Source organism: Maniola jurtina, chromosome 22, assembly GCF_905333055.1.
Source record: "Maniola jurtina chromosome 22, ilManJurt1.1, whole genome shotgun sequence".
Taxonomy (NCBI): domain Eukaryota; kingdom Metazoa; phylum Arthropoda; class Insecta; order Lepidoptera; family Nymphalidae; genus Maniola; species Maniola jurtina.
In genome coordinates, this window is record NC_060050.1 from 3802117 (window position 1) to 3820270 (window position 18154).

At 41.2% G+C, this 18154-nt stretch overlaps 1 protein-coding gene across 3 annotated transcripts in view; it reads right to left on the bottom strand.

The window, feature by feature from the left end:
- LOC123876868 (zinc finger MYM-type protein 3) overlaps positions 1–18154 on the bottom strand; it is a 40020-nt gene that overhangs the window by 20755 nt on the left and 1111 nt on the right. The window contains exons 3-19 of one of the 3 annotated variants that reach the window (XM_045923254.1): positions 17252–17544; positions 16647–16779; positions 15880–16023; positions 14932–15087; positions 13268–14539; positions 12567–12843; positions 12106–12214; positions 11614–11728; positions 10461–11102; positions 9390–9554; positions 6412–6644; positions 5932–6142; positions 5331–5456; positions 4533–4654; positions 3467–3605; positions 3266–3365; positions 475–665 (exon numbers count right to left, since the gene is read on the bottom strand). In XM_045923254.1, the coding sequence (XP_045779210.1) occupies positions 476–665; positions 3266–3365; positions 3467–3605; positions 4533–4654; positions 5331–5456; positions 5932–6142; positions 6412–6644; positions 9390–9554; positions 10461–11102; positions 11614–11728; positions 12106–12214; positions 12567–12843; positions 13268–14539; positions 14932–15087; positions 15880–16023; positions 16647–16779; positions 17252–17544 (4427 nt within the window). In that variant the 3' untranslated portion in view covers position 475. Of the gene's footprint in view, positions 1–474; positions 666–3265; positions 3366–3466; positions 3606–4532; positions 4655–5330; positions 5457–5931; positions 6143–6411; positions 6645–9389; positions 9558–10460; positions 11103–11613; positions 11729–12105; positions 12215–12566; positions 12844–13267; positions 14540–14931; positions 15088–15879; positions 16024–16646; positions 16780–17251; positions 17545–18154 lie in introns of all 3 variants that reach the window. The other 2 variants (XM_045923253.1, XM_045923255.1) reach the window with 2 other exon arrangements.

Below are 18154 nucleotides of genomic sequence, written 5' to 3' on the forward strand. Positions count from 1 at the left end.
CCTTAACTCCAGCATCTACCTGCACTCACGGACCTAAGGAACACATAACAATCTTCGCCAGCGCGGCTGGGTCGAGTACCACACGGGCGAATCTTAGACCAATGGTTGACTTACCTTAGCTGGTAAGCAGTGCAATGTTGATCTCCTTGACCATTTTGACGCGATGCAACATCTTCGCCAGCGCGGCTGGGTCGAGTACCACACGGGCGAATCTTAGACCAATGGTTGACTTACCTTAGCTGGTAAGCAGTGCAATGTTGATCTCCTTGACCATTTTGACGCGATGCAACATCTTCGCCAGCGCGGCTGGGTCGAGTACCACACGGGCGAATCTTAGACCAATGGTTGACTTACCTTAGCTGGTAAGCAGTGCAATGTTGATCTCCTTGACCATTTTGACGCGATGCAACATCTTCGCCAGCGCGGCTGGGTCGAGTACCACACGGGCGAATCTTAGACCAATGGTTGACTTACCTTAGCTGGTAAGCAGTGCAATGTTGATCTCCTTGACCATTTTGACGCGATGCAACATCTTCGCGAGCGCGGCGCGACTGAGCGGCTGGGTCGAGTACCACACGGGTGAATCTGGCACGCACGATCTCTCTGGTTGTAGATAGAAAACGTCGTTCCGAGTACGTACAGACTCGGGGCTGGAATTGAAAATACTATTCAATTTTTTATTAAATAAATTCAAAGGTCCGTTTGGTTCAGTAGTTTTTTGGTGTTTGGGAGCGAGATATTGTAGACCAATAAGCATATTATTTATTGAAGTTTGACTTATTTTGTTAAGATTATGTATTGTGTATACTTCATGAATATTTTTTTTGGTGAAGTTTTATATAAGGTACTGTTGCTAATCCATATTTCCGTAGGTACTAAAATTGGGTCTGTCTGTTATCATTTCACGGCTCAACCGCTAATGCGGTCTTGACGAACATTGGCACAGAGATATCTTTCAACCTTGAATTCCCAAAGGATTTTTAAACATGCAAAACCACATCAACAAAGTTGCTGGTATCGTCGGCTAGTAAACTATGTAAGGCATTCTTTATCAACCCTTTGGTCTATGATATTATAAGCCAACAGGTTTTTACAAGGTGCTAACTTCCAAATGGACTAAAATTCTAAAAAGAACTCGACAAACTACTAAAATCAAACAGCTGTCTATTAAAGCTCTAAAAACAAAACAAGAAAAAACTAATATTATTTAATCATACTTTTCGGCAAACAAGATAATGTCTGGCTCTAACGCCTTTAACAACAAGGTATTTGCACTCGGTAACAAAACTGATAACATAACGCTTTTACGCTTAGAATAAGTGTTTGGTATAACGTAAACAAACTTAACACATTTGCTTACTGTTAAGTAAAATATGCCTTAAAACTGTTAATTTTGCAATTCCTTCGTTTTTAGGGTTCCGTACCTCAATAGGAAAAACGGAAACCTTATAGGATCACTTTGTTGTCTGTCTGACAACACTTTGTTGTCTGTCCCGTTGACCTAGAATCATGAAATTTGGCAGGTAGGTAGGTCTTATAGCACAAGTAAAGGATTATATCTGAAAACCGTGAATTTGTGGTTCACCACAGGAAAAAAAATTTAATGATAAAACTGTTACTTTATATTTATTGTTGTTGGGCATAGATAATGGAGAGATACATAGATATATGGTTTAGTTTTAGATCTAAAACAAAAGAATGAGTGACGATTGATAGAATCATCATTCATATCAGACAAAAGAAGTGTGAATAGGTATCTTTTAGGCACCCGCGCTCTACTTTCGTCTCCTGTTTGGTGTGATTGCAATCAAGCACAAGACTTGTTAAAAAAGTATGGAGAAGCGCGTAAGAAATATAGCTGTTACGGGCAATTTGATAAGTCCGGGCACTATTAATAATGGCCGGTCTGTATTAATAATGCCCGACTCAATTGGGCAATGTGATTAAAACAGCATGATTAATCACTTTTCCCGGCCATTATGAATAATTCCCACCCTATCTTGGGCAAAGTAATAAAATAGGTGAACTGTAGTGTTTTTGTTTATTAAATGAAAGAACCTAACCTAACCTAAGCTTTTTTTTATACGTGGGAAAATCCTCATGGATACCACCGCGCTCGGGGAGGCGAGGTGGCTGTGTCGGACTCTTACCGACTAAAACCCCACGGCTTACCGTCTCAATCGTTGTCGCTGGGCACCAAGACACGAACGTATTGAAGTACGACCCGGCTAACGGCGCCCGCCAAGGCAGGCCCAGCTCTGGGACTAAAAGGGGCCCCAACGCCGTTTAAGGCTCGCCGGAAACAAGGGCTTGCCTTCCAACTCGAGGACCTCCTCCCCCGCGGCTAATAGACTCCCCGTGTCTATTACCCAGAGGCCTTACTCAAGGGGGCAAGCGACGGTCGTGTGCAGCTCACCTGCGCCCGATTCTCTTGCAGCGCATGGGATGAGAGCTTTCGGCTTCATCTCTCAGGCGCTCCGCTGCCTCCTTCTGCGTCATTACTTCCTCGCTGAAGGAGACCATCGCTTGCCAGGCCCTCTCACTGTCCACCATGGATTTAGTCACGGCGGGCAATGAGAGGTCCTGCCCCATAATATCCACCAGTGACTGGCGAGACTCCGCCCACGCCGGTCACTCTGCCAGCGTATGTTGTGCCGTGTGAGACACAACCGCACTGGTGGCATTCCTCTGTGGGCTCTCTTCGCGCCACCCCGCACAGGTATCTTCCAAAGCACCCGTGCCCCGTAAGAACCTGTACAAGGTGGAACGTGAGTGCTCCATGCTTCCTCTTCGTCCAATCCTCGAGGATGGGATGGATAGCTTCGATAATCTTATGACCAGCAGTGGGTGACTCGAGCCTCCTCCGTCAATGGAAGAAGAGCTAACCTAACCTAACCTAACCTAAGGCCCTCCCCCCGCACGTACGCGTCCCTGTCAACGGCCGTGGTCCAATTGCCCGGCTACAAGTAGGGAATCATTCATACTGCTCGGTCCAAGTGATAAATTCAAGCTATCTCAAACACTGACTTATTACATGGACCACGGGGCGTCGGGAATTATTAATAATGGCCGGTCAAAGTGATAAATTAATCACTTTGCCCATCGCTCTTGGGCATTATTAATAATGGCCGGTCCTTATTAATAATGCCCAATTAATCACGTTGACCGTAACATAGCTTAAAGGCATAAAGTCGCTTATAGTTTCGTCACCGCGTGCAAATACGCTAGTGTGCTAAAGGCGCAAGGACCAAATAAGGCAACTTACCATTTCGAAATGTAGAATTCGTACAACTTTACTGGACACCTTAGTGGGTTCTCTTCGTTCTCTTGTTGTTCATATACTTTCTTTTTTCTCGAGTTTGCCTCTGGAAAAGAATGCCGTTCCGATTAAATAATGTTAAAAATGAAGTAATATAAATAATGTTGATAAGGTTATAGGCTTCAATGCTATACTTATAGTTCTTACCGAGTGCTGATTGTGGTGGGTAGAAGCGCAGCAAGACGTTCCGGGAGCCGGGGATCTTGGCCTGGCCGGGCTGGTTGGGGTTGCGTTTCCAGTGCTTCATGATGTGCGAGAACGACAGCTGCATGTGCTCTTCCACCGTCTGCAATCATTCATCATCATGATCAACCCATTGCTGGTTAACTACTGAGAATGGGTCTCCTCTCAGAATGGGAAGGGTTTAAGCCATAATCAGCCACACTAGTCAAGTGCAGATTAGCAGAAAGTTTGAGAACATTATGGAGTATTCTCGGCCATGCAGATTTCCTCACAATTTTTTTATGATAGTGTTTTTTAGGGTTCCGTACCTCAAAAGGAAAAACGGAACACTTATAGGATCACTTTGTTGTCTGTCTGTCCGTCGTGGCTGTCAAGAAAACTATAGGGTACTTCCCGTTGACCTAGAATCATGAAATTTGGTAGGTAGGTAGGTCTTATAGCACAAGTACAGGAATAAATCTGAAAACCGCGAATTTATGGTTACATCATTTAAAAAAAAATTAAAATGTGTTTCAATTTTCAAACTAAGATTACTATACCAAGTGGGGTATCATATGAAAGGGCTTTACCTATACATCCTAAAACAGATTTTTATTTATTTTTATGCATAACAGTTTTTGATTTATCGTGCAAAATGTCAAAAAAATAACCCGAGTACGGAACCCTCGGTGAGCGAGTCCGACTCGCACTTGGCCGGTTTTTTACTTACACTTCAAGGAAATTAGCGTAGCTTAGCAACCAGAGCGTCAGGCGCGAACCCAGAAAACGCAGGTACGAATCCTGCCGGTTTCGCAATTTTTGATATCTATTAAAAATTATTCAGAAATTTCCTCACGATGTTTTCCTTCACCGTTACAGCAACTAAAAAGACAGAGATGCACCACTAACTTTTCGGATTTCTTCATCTTCTTTTCGGAGTTATGTGTGTTTTAAGACCAGGACAAACCCCCAATCCTCTTAATACGAGCCGGACGTCCTAACCACTAGGCTATCATGGCTGCGATGTTATATACATAGCCATAATACTCACGACAAGATTAAAATGCTTAGTGTTGAAGAACATGAGCGTTGACAGTAAGACGTGTGGCGAGTGTGCGCCCAGCTGTTTACTCTCCCACAGGTGCTCCTCTTCCACCCTCGTTACTATGTATTCTGTAACAAACGTAAAAATATGTTGTATAGCAACAGGCGTTACTTTGCGCAAGTCTTAATTTACTATAATCCGTTAAAAAGTCAAATTTGCATGGTAAAACATATAGCATGCGACATACACCACCCGCCCTCCCACTTTTCATGAATATTAGACATGATTAGCATGGCTAATATTCTTTAAAAAACCTACTAATATTTATAAATGTGAAAGTTTGTTGAACTTCGCCTGTGTTGGTGTTAGCTGGGGGGCGTGCTCTGCCTTTTTGGAGTGTTTTTTTGTGTTAAAACTGATTGGAAAGCGCTCTAAGGGGGTGCCGTGCGTGTGTCGGCGAGCGCCGGCACAGACGGGGTCTATACTTGTATAGTTTCCCTATCTTGTTACAAATAACTACAAACTTGACATTGGCTAATCTTTGTAAAGCCAGACGAGAGAGAAAAAAAAAGTTTGTATGTAGATGTCGATAGATGTTTGTTACTCTTTCACGCAAAAACTACTAGACAGTTTGGCTGAAAGGGATGAAGAAAGGATCCTGGAACACATAGGCTACTTTTATCCCGGAAAATCAATGAGTTCCCACGGGATTATTAAAAACCTATATCCACGGGAACAAAGTCGCGGGCATCAGCTAGTAGTACATAAACTGACACGTCATAATGAAAATTGCGTGATACTTACGTGAGTCGTTATATAAAACTGAAAACTTCCTGGCCACTTCGTCCAAGCAGTCTGTAAACTTCTCATAGTAGGGGTCCGTGAATATGTTGTCTATCCTACCGTTTTCAAACAGATATTGCTGTATACCTGCAAACAAATTTAGTTTCATCATGATCAATAGTCAGTGATAACTGATAGCCTGGTTAATGGTTATGACCGTGGACTCCTAGTCTGGAGCTCCAAACTTCGATCCCGGGCATGCACCTCCAAGTTTCCAGAGCTATGTGTATTTTAAGCAATCAAATTTAACTTGCTTTAATGGTGACTCATAACATCGTGAGGAAATCCGAGAGTTCGCCATAAAGTTTGCTAATCCGCACCTGGCCAGCATAATAATAGACTAAAGCCAACCACTTTTCATTCTGAGAGGAGACCCTACCTACACTATGCGTTCACGCGCACTGTGAGACCTCATAGTAATACTTATTAAAGAGTTTCCACGGGATTTGTATGATTGATTTGATGATGTAAGTAATGATTGTGAATACGGCCATTAGTAATAAGGCCTCATTGGCACCACTTCGGGTACGGAATGCTAGAAAAAGAAAAAAAAAAGACTCACCTAAAACCAAATAATAAATAGTGTCTGGAGCATATTCACTGCCATTAGGCTTGCGCACTTCCTTCACAAACAGACATAGGGAGTAGTTAAGTTCATCCGCTGTTAGTTGCAGGATCTCCGACTTGAACGGCTTCCGTCGTATCGAACTCTTCTCTATTTCTGCGTTCTTCGTCATCACCCATTGCTTCCACGCGTTCACGCCAAATGTGTACTAGAAGAGAAGAATAATTAGAAAAAAAGAATGTTTTTTTTTTAAATCAGGACCATAATCACGATACTAGCGTGAAAAGAAATTACCATCTTCTTTTTAGGGTTCCGAACATCAAAAGGAAAAGAGGAACCCTCATAGGATCACTTTGTTGTCTGTCTGTTTGTTTGTTGGGTCTGTCAAGAAAAACATGTAGCAAAAGTAAAGGAAAAATCCGAAAACAATGAATTTGTGGTTACATCAAATTGAAAACGCGAACTGTATCAATTCACCTTGAGGCACATGTTAGCGTCAGGCTTCTCCTGCGGCTCGCGAGGCGGCTCGGGCGGCGGCGCGGGCGCAGGCTCGCGGCGTCTCTTGGACTGCCTCGTGCGAGTTGCCGCGGGGGGCGGAGCCCTCTTTCTGGCGCCCGCGTTTACAGCTACGCTGGACGCCCGTAAAGCTGCCACCGCGCGTTGTTGTTCTAGAGCCATCATGTGTTGGTGCATACCTTCGCCTTCCAGACCTGAAAAATATACATGAAAATATGGAGATGGAGACTACTAGTCAAATCAGCGACTTTTTATCATATTTCAAAACGCTTGCTTAGTGGTGGCGCCACCTATTGGCTAGTTATTGGTTAACGTAATGTGATAAGGTGTTTCACATTTATTTCCAAACTACCCTCCATTTCCCTTCGTGCACTTTCGCCTATCTTCGTGGTGTCAAATACAATGCCACGATGTTCGCGTCTATAAGACGCCAGTATGTCATGCACGCTCCGCGAGACGCACGTACGACAATTGAGTCGCGTCCTCGTGTTCATTCAACCCAAGATGGTGGATATGCGATCGCCGCTGTTCGTCTGAGATACGCCCCTGGAGTGTCCCGCGAAGTGAATTGTGCCTGTGCGAGGGACTGCGAGTGCTTGTGCGTGCCCGTTCCTGCCTTCAGACTGTCGAGGTTAGTGCACGAGTCCTTGTATCCTTCATGTGCCCTTTGACCCGCGTGGACACCTTCCAAATTCTAAATTAACACCCAATACAGTCCACTAGTCTCTCGCCGTCGAAGGTGGACAGTGGCCTCGGGATTGACACCATTCTTTTTTTGTGTTCCGTTCGAAGCCGGATCTTTCGAACTTTGTTTCGTCAACTACGTGGCGACTGCGATCTAAATTGCTGATCCATCCCTCTGGTTTGACCTAACAAACGCACCCGCTCTTATTAGAATTGCCTAATAAGTCTATTTTATAGTATATTTCGTATATATGTATTTTATAAAGCGTGGCATAATACTTGTCACGCATTTACAATAATTACATTCCTCTGTCACCTCGCTTTGAGTCTGATCGTTCGCGTATACCTACTTATTTATCCACGCATCATGACGTCATTCGCGAGGACAAATCTAGCGCGACCAAGTTACAGGTCGTCGCCGATGATGCCGGTGCGCTTAGCAGTTCAGCTAACCATTTCGTGTCGCTCCATGAGCCTCCGCGAGCATTGCTCGCACCATCCCAGCTGCCAATTGAGGAACTGGATGGTATCTCTGTTTCTGAAATACCAGAACAGAAACTTCTGTCGGAGAAGCTAGCGTCTAAGCATAAAATATATTTACGCGCCGAACTAGAAATTACTTTGTCTGCTCTCAGACCTAGGTTCCAAATGTTAACCGACCGACGTTTAATAATAACTCGCGTCAAAAATAATTATAATACGCGCGTTAAATTAAAACCGCGTTCTTCTCTTCTAGAAGTTGATCTGCCGAGCAGTAAAGACTCGCGCGCTCTCAAGGGTATTATACAGACATGCTGCAATTACGCAACCCATGTAACCCATAGACCAATAAAATGTCGTGGCGCTCGTAGGCATAAATCTAATTCATATAATTTTACCTATCTGACTACTCGCGCAGTTCACACTGGAATAGTTAGAGGTGTGAGTACGAACAGTCTTTGGAACGTTATAGGAACTCGTTCGTATCTCAATAAACCATTTAATTTTATATTTAAAAATTATCGCTCACGCTTCAAGGAGAAGTCGACTGAAATTCATATTTCATACAAGTTACAACCTCCTGCTTCCCAACGTTGCATTGAATGTTGGGAAAGCGTAATTATAAAATTTAATTTTCGCCGTTCTTTTATAAAAAGGATTGTCCGATGCAATAGGGAGCGATGGACAGGTGTTGTAGACAGGGTCCATCGTTCTAAAGACGGCGCAGCTCATATAGCTTTCATCAGGCCAGCTAGGAACACTTTCCTACGTTTGGCAGCACTTATCTAATCGTCGAGCCGTTCTTTTACTTTAGTTTAGGTTAGATTAGGTAAGAATAATTAATTAATATTTCATGATTTCTATTTATAAATTTAATATTACCGCTATGTATATTTAGCATATATTTATGTACTATATATTGCCTATTTATACATACAGTTTCTACTGCTTGCTGAAAGCAGTCCGCTATTCAAGTAGTAGTATTTCTCTTAAAGGCAACCCTTTAAGGGCGGGGGAATGGTGGCGCCACCTATTGGCTAGTTATTGGTTAACGTAATGTGATAAGGTGTTTCACATTTATTTCCAAACTACCCTCCATTTCCCTTCGTGCACTTTCGCCTATCTTCGTGGTGTCAAATACAATGCCACGATGTTCGCGTCTATAAGACGCCAGTATGTCATGCACGCTCCGCGAGACGCACGTACGACAATTGAGTCGCGTCCTCGTGTTCATTCAACCCAAGATGGTGGATATGCGATCGCCGCTGTTCGTCTGAGATACGCCCCTGGAGTGTCCCGTGAAGTGAATTGTGCCTGTGCGAGGGACTGCGAGTGCTTGTGCGTGCCTGTTCCTGCCTTCAGACTGTCGAGGTTAGTGCACGAGTCCTTGTATCCTTCATGTGCCCTTTGACCCGCGTGGACACCTTCTAAATTCGAAATTAACACCCAATACAGTCCACTAGTCTCTCGCCGTCGAAGGTGGACAGTGGCCTCGGAATTGACACCACTTAGTAAAAAGAAGTTTGTATGAAATACATATTATGATGTGACGTCATAAATGTTTGACGTAATTTGACGATTCAAAAGCACTTGTAAAAATTTACTTGATTAAAAGTATATTCTATTCAATTCTATTCTAAAAACAGCGGACGTGGATCTTACGAATTATCTAATTAATAATTATGTACATTATAATTTAGCCATAATAATATGGATGCTCTATGGCTCTTACTCAGTTTTGTGGTCCGCAATAATTCTAAGGGGAATCTATTTACCTGGCAATCCCGGGTGTGAGCTGGGTGTGATGGTGTTGGCGGTCATGGCCGACTCCAGGTCGACGGGTTGCTCCTCATACTCCGTGGCCATCTTCAGCGCCATCTGAAGCATGTCTTCCCCAAACGCGTTGTTCCCATCCATACCACCCACTGGGCTGAAGCCTTCTTCTAAGGGAAATTAACTCAATAATATCTGAACTACAACTTTTTTGGGGCTTATTCTGTTGCATATCTATACTAATGTTGTAAAATAATGCTAAAGTATGTCTGTATGTCTGTCTGTTAGTTTTCATGGCATATTCGTTTAGCAGATTTTGACAAAATTTGGTATAGAGATAGTTTAGATCCTAGGAGTATGTATGTCCTTCCCAGGGATGCAAGCTTTTGGTCACGGAAAATCGAGAGTTCCCACGCAATTTTTAATTAATAATCTAAATTCACGGGCTTGCGTCCTGGAGGGGGGCATAGAGTGTTAATATCTAGGAAAATCAAAGAGTTTCCCCAGGATTTTTAAATAATCAAATCAATATCAAGCCAAAGTGTAGAATTGAGAATCTTTGGGAACCTGACTAATACAAATCATATTAAAAAAACAGTGTTTGAAATGAAAAGCAATAATAGTACATGTATTAGTATACAAGTGTAAATTAAAAATTTATAACACCCCCGACGATCCAAAGTATTTGAGTTTTCCAAAACATCATTTTCAAATAAATAATTATGTATTTAGGCAACGTCCATCTTTCGACAGCTTGACATTTGTCTATTGACATAATACTATGAACCTAACGGTTATCTAACCTTCTTTTCTACAAGAAAACTAGAAAAGAGCTGATAACTCTTAAACGGCTGAACCAATTTTTTTAGATTATAGCTAAGAACACTCTCGATCAAGCCACCTTTCAAACAAAAAAAACTAAATTAAAATCGGTTCATTCGTTTAGGCGCTACAATGCCACAGACAGATACACAGATACACAGACACACAGATACACAGATACACAGATACACAGATACACACGTCAAACTTATAACACCCCTCTTTTTGGGTCGGGGGTTAAAAATACGAACCATTCTCTTCCTCTGTATCTGAATCGCTCTGATCCTTCTTCTTGTCTCCGGCCACCATTTCTGCCATCATTAACAACTCAGCCTCGAACGGATCAGTTGGCATCTTATCGTGTATCTTATTGATCTCCTTCATAATACCCTTTGCAGAATTCCTCGTTGTAGGTATAAACACTGGAGTAGGAATAGGCAAGGGTATTGGAACCGGTATAGGGAATGGTAAAGACCACATAACGCATGGTACAGGGACGTATATTGGAACGGGGACGGGGATCAGAACTTTTCGTTCTAAGCTTGAGTCTGTTTGACATTCTTTAGTACACGGATGAGGCCTACAAGACACTCCTTTAGAAACCATCATAGGTTTTGACATAGTTGCTTTGTTTGCGACTTCATGAGGGGGTAAGGTTTTTACTATAACGTGGTTGTAAATTTTCGGGGGTGGCGGAGGTGGCGGGGTAGGTGGTTTTGGCGGTGGTGGGGGTGTTTTGGGCGCTGCGGGTGGTTCTGGCTCGGGTGGAGGGGGTGGTTGGTGTCGTTTCGATTTGGCGCGCGTCGGTTGTAGTATAGGGGCGGGCGCTATCGGTGCTAGGGATTGCACGTTCGATATAATTGGCAGTCCAGAACGGGGTTGGGTTTTCGTGGCTGTGGATAGAAATATCTTATTAGAAAAGCTACATTTTTTGTCAGTCTCACTGAAACGGTATTAATCAGATTTCGTCTTAGTGGCAAGGGAAAATATGCTTAATTTTACCAAATTAGATTACCAAAAAAATCGACTTTTAAGATGGATTTCAGAGTCAAGCGGCTATCCGCTATCGACGTTGCGACAGAGCGTAAAAAAAATAGGTTTAAACATGTTTTAAATAAAGTTTTGTTTAAAAAACTGGTTTTTTTTTCCAACCCTACCAGGGTATACAATGAGTTTTCAGAAATGGCGGAACGAGGTGGCACTGGTTCCACGAGATGGAACTGGAACCTGATGCTCTGATGTAGTGTATCCTATCCTGGACCTGGATTATCCATAACGACTTCTGCAGCATTGCCACAACCCCTATGATAGTAATGATTTATGACTTGGCTACCACATTTGTAATAGCTCATGTTTAGAAATCCTCATGGTAGGGAACGTCATTCAAACGCAAAGATCACTCACCGTTATTCTTGTGCGCAGGCGCATAGGTCCGTCTGGGGGCGCCCGTAGGTACTGCCTTGGGTTGATCTATGGCATCACCAGCCACTTCTTGCGGCGCTTGTTTCGAGTATTGACCCTACGTAAGAACATGACAACCATCAGTGGTTCAAAGTTTATAAAAAAATCAGTTAAGTGCGAGTCCGACAAGCACACAAAGGCTTCCGTACCATCACACACAAAAAAAACACTTGTATTTTTTAATTTTCATAGCAGCCATTTTATTACTTGTTGCTATGCTATTTTCACAGAATGTGTATTTCTATTGCCACAATAGAAATATTTTGTGAAAATTTGTGGTGTATATACATTTCAAACATCTATTTTGCCTCTTTGCGGGTTGCATTTTCAGTCAGTCAGTCAGTTATTGATTTATCATGCAAAATGTCGGAAAAAATACCCGTGTATGGAACCCTCGGTGCGCGAGTCTGACTCGCACTTGGCCCCTTTTTTTACCTGAAAGCTCATGACGCACTGGTAGGTGCAGAAGTTTCGCACCGTCGCATCCGACATCGTGAGGTGGTACTGCGCCATGGCCCATAGCTTGCACATGTCGCACTTCATTCTATGAACAAACAAACAGTGTAGCTGAGTGAAAAATGACGGCAAAGGATTATGAGCAGATTTGCATGGAACTTTGCATGAAGAATTGCACCTAAAAGTCAACGAAACTATAGAACTATAGAAAGAGGTAATCAGCAGTAAAGTTTCAAATATTTTTTTTAATCAGTAAAATATAACAAAAATATGAAATAATAAAATTAATAAAATACTAACACGAAAGGGAGAGGGAAGGGGGGGGGGGAGAGGGGAGCAAAGGAAGAGAGTGTGTGTGAGAGAGAGAGAGTTTTTACAAGTTTTGTCAAAAATATGACAACTGGTTAGTGTAAACTAGGGGTAAAAAGTACAAATCGTACCTTCTCGAAGACACAGCATTAACGGAGACCTGGTACAGCGTGAGACAGTTGAGTGAGCACATCATGATGACCTGCCCGTTGGCCTGACCCCGCCTTATCATGTCGAAGTTGTACTTCTTCACTTTGCACCAGTTGCACGGCACTATATGCCGCGAGTTGCTGATGTAAATGTTCATACACAGCTTGGAGCAGAAACAGAAGGGTACGGTCGATTCGTAGATGGTGAAATATGCGCTCACTTTCCTTTCGAAGTATTTTTTACACCAGCGACATTGATCTGGAATTAAAAGTACACTTTAATTTCTCTTTTTTTTAATTACCAGTGTATAAGATGACCAATATTCCCCCCTTTCCCTTCGGTCCAACGCGTAAGACGCAACGACAGAGGGAATAAAACCTTTGCAATCTTGGCGGTCTTAAACAAACTAAATTCAACTTTATTAACTTTGACATATGGTTGAAATTGGCATAATAGAAATATGAAGTAGACAGAAAAGGCGCGCAGTGCATCCCGCGTCACTGCTATGCCAAGTAAGAATAGTTCAGTTTTGTAGGTGTGCATAAGTTTTTATTTCAATTTTAAATATGGGTTTTAAACAAAACAGTGCTTGCTACCAATTCAAGAAGATATACTTTGCTATATTTATTGCTTTGATTAGAATTTTTTTTAACTCATTTGAAGAAATATTATAAGTTATTACCTGGAAACATATTATTGACGAATTTGAAAGCAGCAAAACAGGGGTCCGAGCACAGCCTCTGGTGAACATCCTTCCCGACCTCCACTTCAATAGTCGTCGCCTTTTCCAGCGAACAAACCGCACACTTGGACCACACTGGCTGAGGTATTGGATTCTTACTCATCTGGTCAAACTTCTCCATACAGTTCTGTGAGCAGAAGTCCTTAAACTGCCCCTTATCACCGACCGGAGCCAAAAAACCTTCGTTCCCAGATGATATATCTTTCTGACAGTAACAACATATTTTCAACCCCTTTTTAAACTCTTCCAAGCAACCAGAGTTGCAAAACTGTCGTATATCATAACCGAAACGGACACAATACTTCCCTAAACTAGTATGTTGAACATTCTTCTTACAATTCGCGCATTTCGAACCAATCAAATTCTGGTACTTTCCTAAACATATTTCGTTGCAAAAGTCCATGGCTTCCCATGTCAACATTTTCTCATCGTTATTTAGCATCGCACAACATTGCATACAAGAACGTAAAAAAGTACGTTCCCTTTCATCCCGTGCTGCTTGCACCATAGCCGGAGTTTTCGCTTGTATTTTATACGCTTCATCTAAGTATTTATCCGTTGCGTTGCTTATAACTTTGAGTTTCAATAACGGAGGATTCGGCCTCACAACTACAGGGACAACCACTTTACGTTGCGCCCGTTTCTTTTTTAAGATATATCGACCGTTTTCTTTAGCATTCAAGCTTCTTAAACAACTTTGTTCGCATATAGACAGAATTTGACCATATCTGAACATTCCGTATGCACACTGCTTAGTTTCTTGGCAAACACAGCATGTGTCTTCTATCGGTACTTGTTTCTCTTCTACGGTTATTCTACGCCATTTGTATGTGTATTTTTCTCGTTCGTCCCCCATCATACTGTGTAAGCATTCGGGTGAACAGTAAACTGTGTCCTCTCCATCGAAATTGTAATAGAAGTAGCATATTTTTCTCTCTTCGCATTCGGAACAAGTTAACATTTCCGGTGTTATTTCCTCGATCATGTATGTTGCTACGACAGAATATACTCCAGGATGTTTAGCTATGAAATTTTTAATGCAAGGTGAGGAACAAATGTAGCTATAGCTGCCGTCCTTGTTGCAAAACCGGAATATGCAGGGTTTGTTTTCCTCGCACTGTATGCAGGTTGCACTCGTCTCGTTTATCTGTCGAATAGCACAAGAGTCAACCTCTTCAGATTCTGTAGTTTCTTCCTGTTCATTTTCTTTATCTGAAAAATAATAATGATACTGTTATTTTGTACTTTAATATTGTGTACTTGTATTGGTTGAACAATTTTCAATAGTTTATCAAACATAGCATAAGAAAAAAAAAGATTATTTTAAATCTGTGCTGTGTTCAGAGTAGACTACTTGTTTTGCACGCAACTACGCTTGCGTCGCATCGAAAGATTCAGGTTTGTTAAGAAAATCGGAAAAGATTTTCCGATTTTTTCGGAGGAAGATTCCTCCGAAGCGCCTTCCACTACTTCCACCACCACTTTCTTCCTTCCATACAGCTACTTCAATATTATACGTATTTAAGTGCGGAAACCAGGCCAGAAGGAAGAAAGAAAGAAGATATTATATGTAGAATAAGAATAAGCTACAAGACTAGTCTTACCGCCGCCATTTTCCTGCGAAACGTCTTCAGTCGCACTGGCGTCGGCAGTGTCAGGGTTGTCGGGAATGTCTTCAGTTGCGGCCGGTTCCTCCGAAGCGCCTTCCGCTGCTTCCGCCACTTCAGTCTCTTCCTTTGGTACTGCAGCTAATGCTGCTTCTATTTGAAAAACAAGATAAAGTTGAAAACTAAAACCCTACTGCGATTGTCTTATTAAACGCTGAAATACCTATTAGAATAAAATTATTTTTCTGTTGCTTGATATATTTCATGTTGTTGTACATTCATATTTATGAGCTTAGAATTTTCTCCTCTTTCATTTGACATCCCACTTGATACAATTGCAAAAAGAAGTTTTTGGAGATCTCCACTTTTTTTAGGTCAATTTTATTCGTATAAAATATAGCCTATGTCACCCGGACCTTTACAAAGAATCAATTGACACCTCATTCATCAAAATTGGCCGAATAGTTTAGGCACTACGTCGGAACACACAGAATTTGGATACAAACATACATACATACACATATACATATAACATACATATTACATAGACTGCTAAAATCATAACGCTTTCCTTTTGGCTTTGCCAGTTGGGTAAAAAGTCATGAGTCTGTTACTTAAAATAAACTTCTATTTATATTTACTTATTTATCCATACTACATAATATTATTTATGTGAAAGATAATGATAATGTGTAAATAAGAAAGAGTGTGTCTGTCTGTCTGCTAGCTTTACATTGCCTAATAGTTTAACCGATTTTGATGAAATTTCGTATAGAGTTAGCTTATATCCTGGACATAGGCAACTTTTTATCCTGAGAAATGATAGAGTTCTCACGGGATTTTTAAAAAACCCAAGTCGCGGGTATCATCTAGTAATTTTATATACATTAGTACTAAATTACTTGATTTATTGTTTAAAATGATAAAATTTAAAAATTTGCATACCTTCATCTCGTTTTCGTTTCTCAGCCAAAACTTTCTCCGCTTCAGCCTTGTCAGCCTCTGATATCTCTCGCTCCGTATCTGGTAAGAGGCACACCTCTTCGTCAGCCCCCGGCTCCTCACCAACTTCTTCTGGTTGCTCCTCATCTGAAACAAAAGTAGCAAAACTACACCTCACAAAATGATTCAGTATAGCTTTTCCTCTGGAGAACTGATATTTGACAAAGTGAATACCAGTTGATGCCTTTAATTTGAGCTTCAAGGATAAAACAATTTCGTATCAAGTGCACCATAACAAACTGCATTCCTCCTGCTCTCTCCACTGCATCTATCATCTCAAAGCCTCAGAGCCTCAATAGCTCAACCGGTAAAGGAGTGGACTGAAAACCGAAAGGTCGACGGTTCAAACCCCGCCCGTTGCACTATTGTCATACCTACTCCTAGCACAAGCCTGACGCTTAGTTGGAGAGGAAAGGGGAATATTAGTCATGGCTAATATTCATTTTTTTTTTAAAAAAAAAGATCATGGCTTAGTTCTCACCATAACATTACAATACAATCTTACAAATTCTGCAATTCGACAATCAAAAAATGTACAATTAACCCAATTTCAATAAACTATTTGATTTTTGTTTTTTTTTTATTATTTTCGCGCCATTCAAAAATAAGATTTCTGCGCAGGTACATCTGCATAATTTGTAGTTGTCAAGTGATAGTACTGTACTTGTATATTATGCCTGTGGGTGTCCACCCTGATCCATGTGCATTACCTGCAGGTGTTTGGTCAGCTTGAGTGTCGTCATCATCATCATCATCAAGGTTCACAGTGGCAGATGCATCCTTGCTGGATGTTTCTGTGTTTGTATCCGAACTTTTCAGCAGTGTGTCAAAGGGATCCAGTGCCTGTGAAGTTTTACACTTTTCAGCTATTTTTCATAGGTTTTATGAAGTTAAGAAGAATTATCAGAAACTAGTCGGTGCCCATGACTTCGTCTGAGTGGATTTAGGTTTTAAGAAACCTATGATAACTCTTTGATATTTCGAGCTAAAAATAGCGTAGTCACTCTTCAGGTCTTTAACTATACCCACCCACCCAAGATCACGTCGGTCGGTTGTGAAGGATAAACCAACCAACAAACACACTTTCGTATTTATAATATGGGTAGTGATTGTCTGTCAATTACACTTAGCTACTCAGGAACTCATCAACTTTCCGTGATAAAAAGCAATATAATAGCCTATATCACGTCCAGGTTTTTGATTACAGTCATGCAAAAAACCACATCGATCTATGGCTCTGTTGAGGCATAATTGAAGGACAAACCAACACTTTCGCGTTTATAAATGGATAGTGATTGATATAAACAGCTAATACCTGAGTATGATCTTCTTGTGAGTCCTCTGTCACATTAGGAGCAGTCTCAAACTCTGGTTTACCAACTTCTCTCTTTTCATCATCATCTTTGCTTTCATCGATTGAATCATTTGGATCCTTACTTTCATTTACTTCATGATCTGTTGTTGCTTCTGCATTTTCTAGCGTACTTTTAACTTTGTCTAAATCATCTTGAGATGCACTTTCTTCTTCTTCTTCTTTCAGAAGAGTATTCTGTTTGGATTCTTGTGAAGTTGTTTGTGACGCTGGTTCAGAACTATCTTCTGGTGTTTCTGTAAAATTGTTTGGATTTTGAGAAACATGATTTACAAAACCAAGTTTTGTTAGACACTTTTCAGGATCTGTCAATTTTTTACACACTAAATGAAAAAAGAATTATTCATTTCACCAAATATATAAGATACTGGAAATTTAATACATAATAATCATGCTATCATCCATACTAATAAATTGTTACAAATCCCAAAGTGTGCCCATCTGTCTAATAGCTTTTTGTGGCCCATCTGTTTAACCAAAACTTGATATAGCCACAATTTGGTATAAAGATATCTTGCGTCTAGTGGAAGGACATACGCTACTTTTGCTGCTGGGAAACACAGGGTTTCTTATAACCTATCTGTTTAACTGACAAAATTTGGTACAGAGATAGCTTGCATCCCAGAGATGCTATTTATGCCAAAAATCAAAGAGTTCCCATGGGTTTTTAAAAACCTAAATCCAAGCAGATGAAGTTGCAAGCATCTAGTTTCCCATAAAATATTTGCAATGATGTTGACACTTTTACAAACGATTATCATATGAATAATTAGTAATAGGCTTTTAGCCTACCAGAAATGCTAGTATTTCTGATATTTAATTAAGTGCAGCTTTTGGATGCACAGT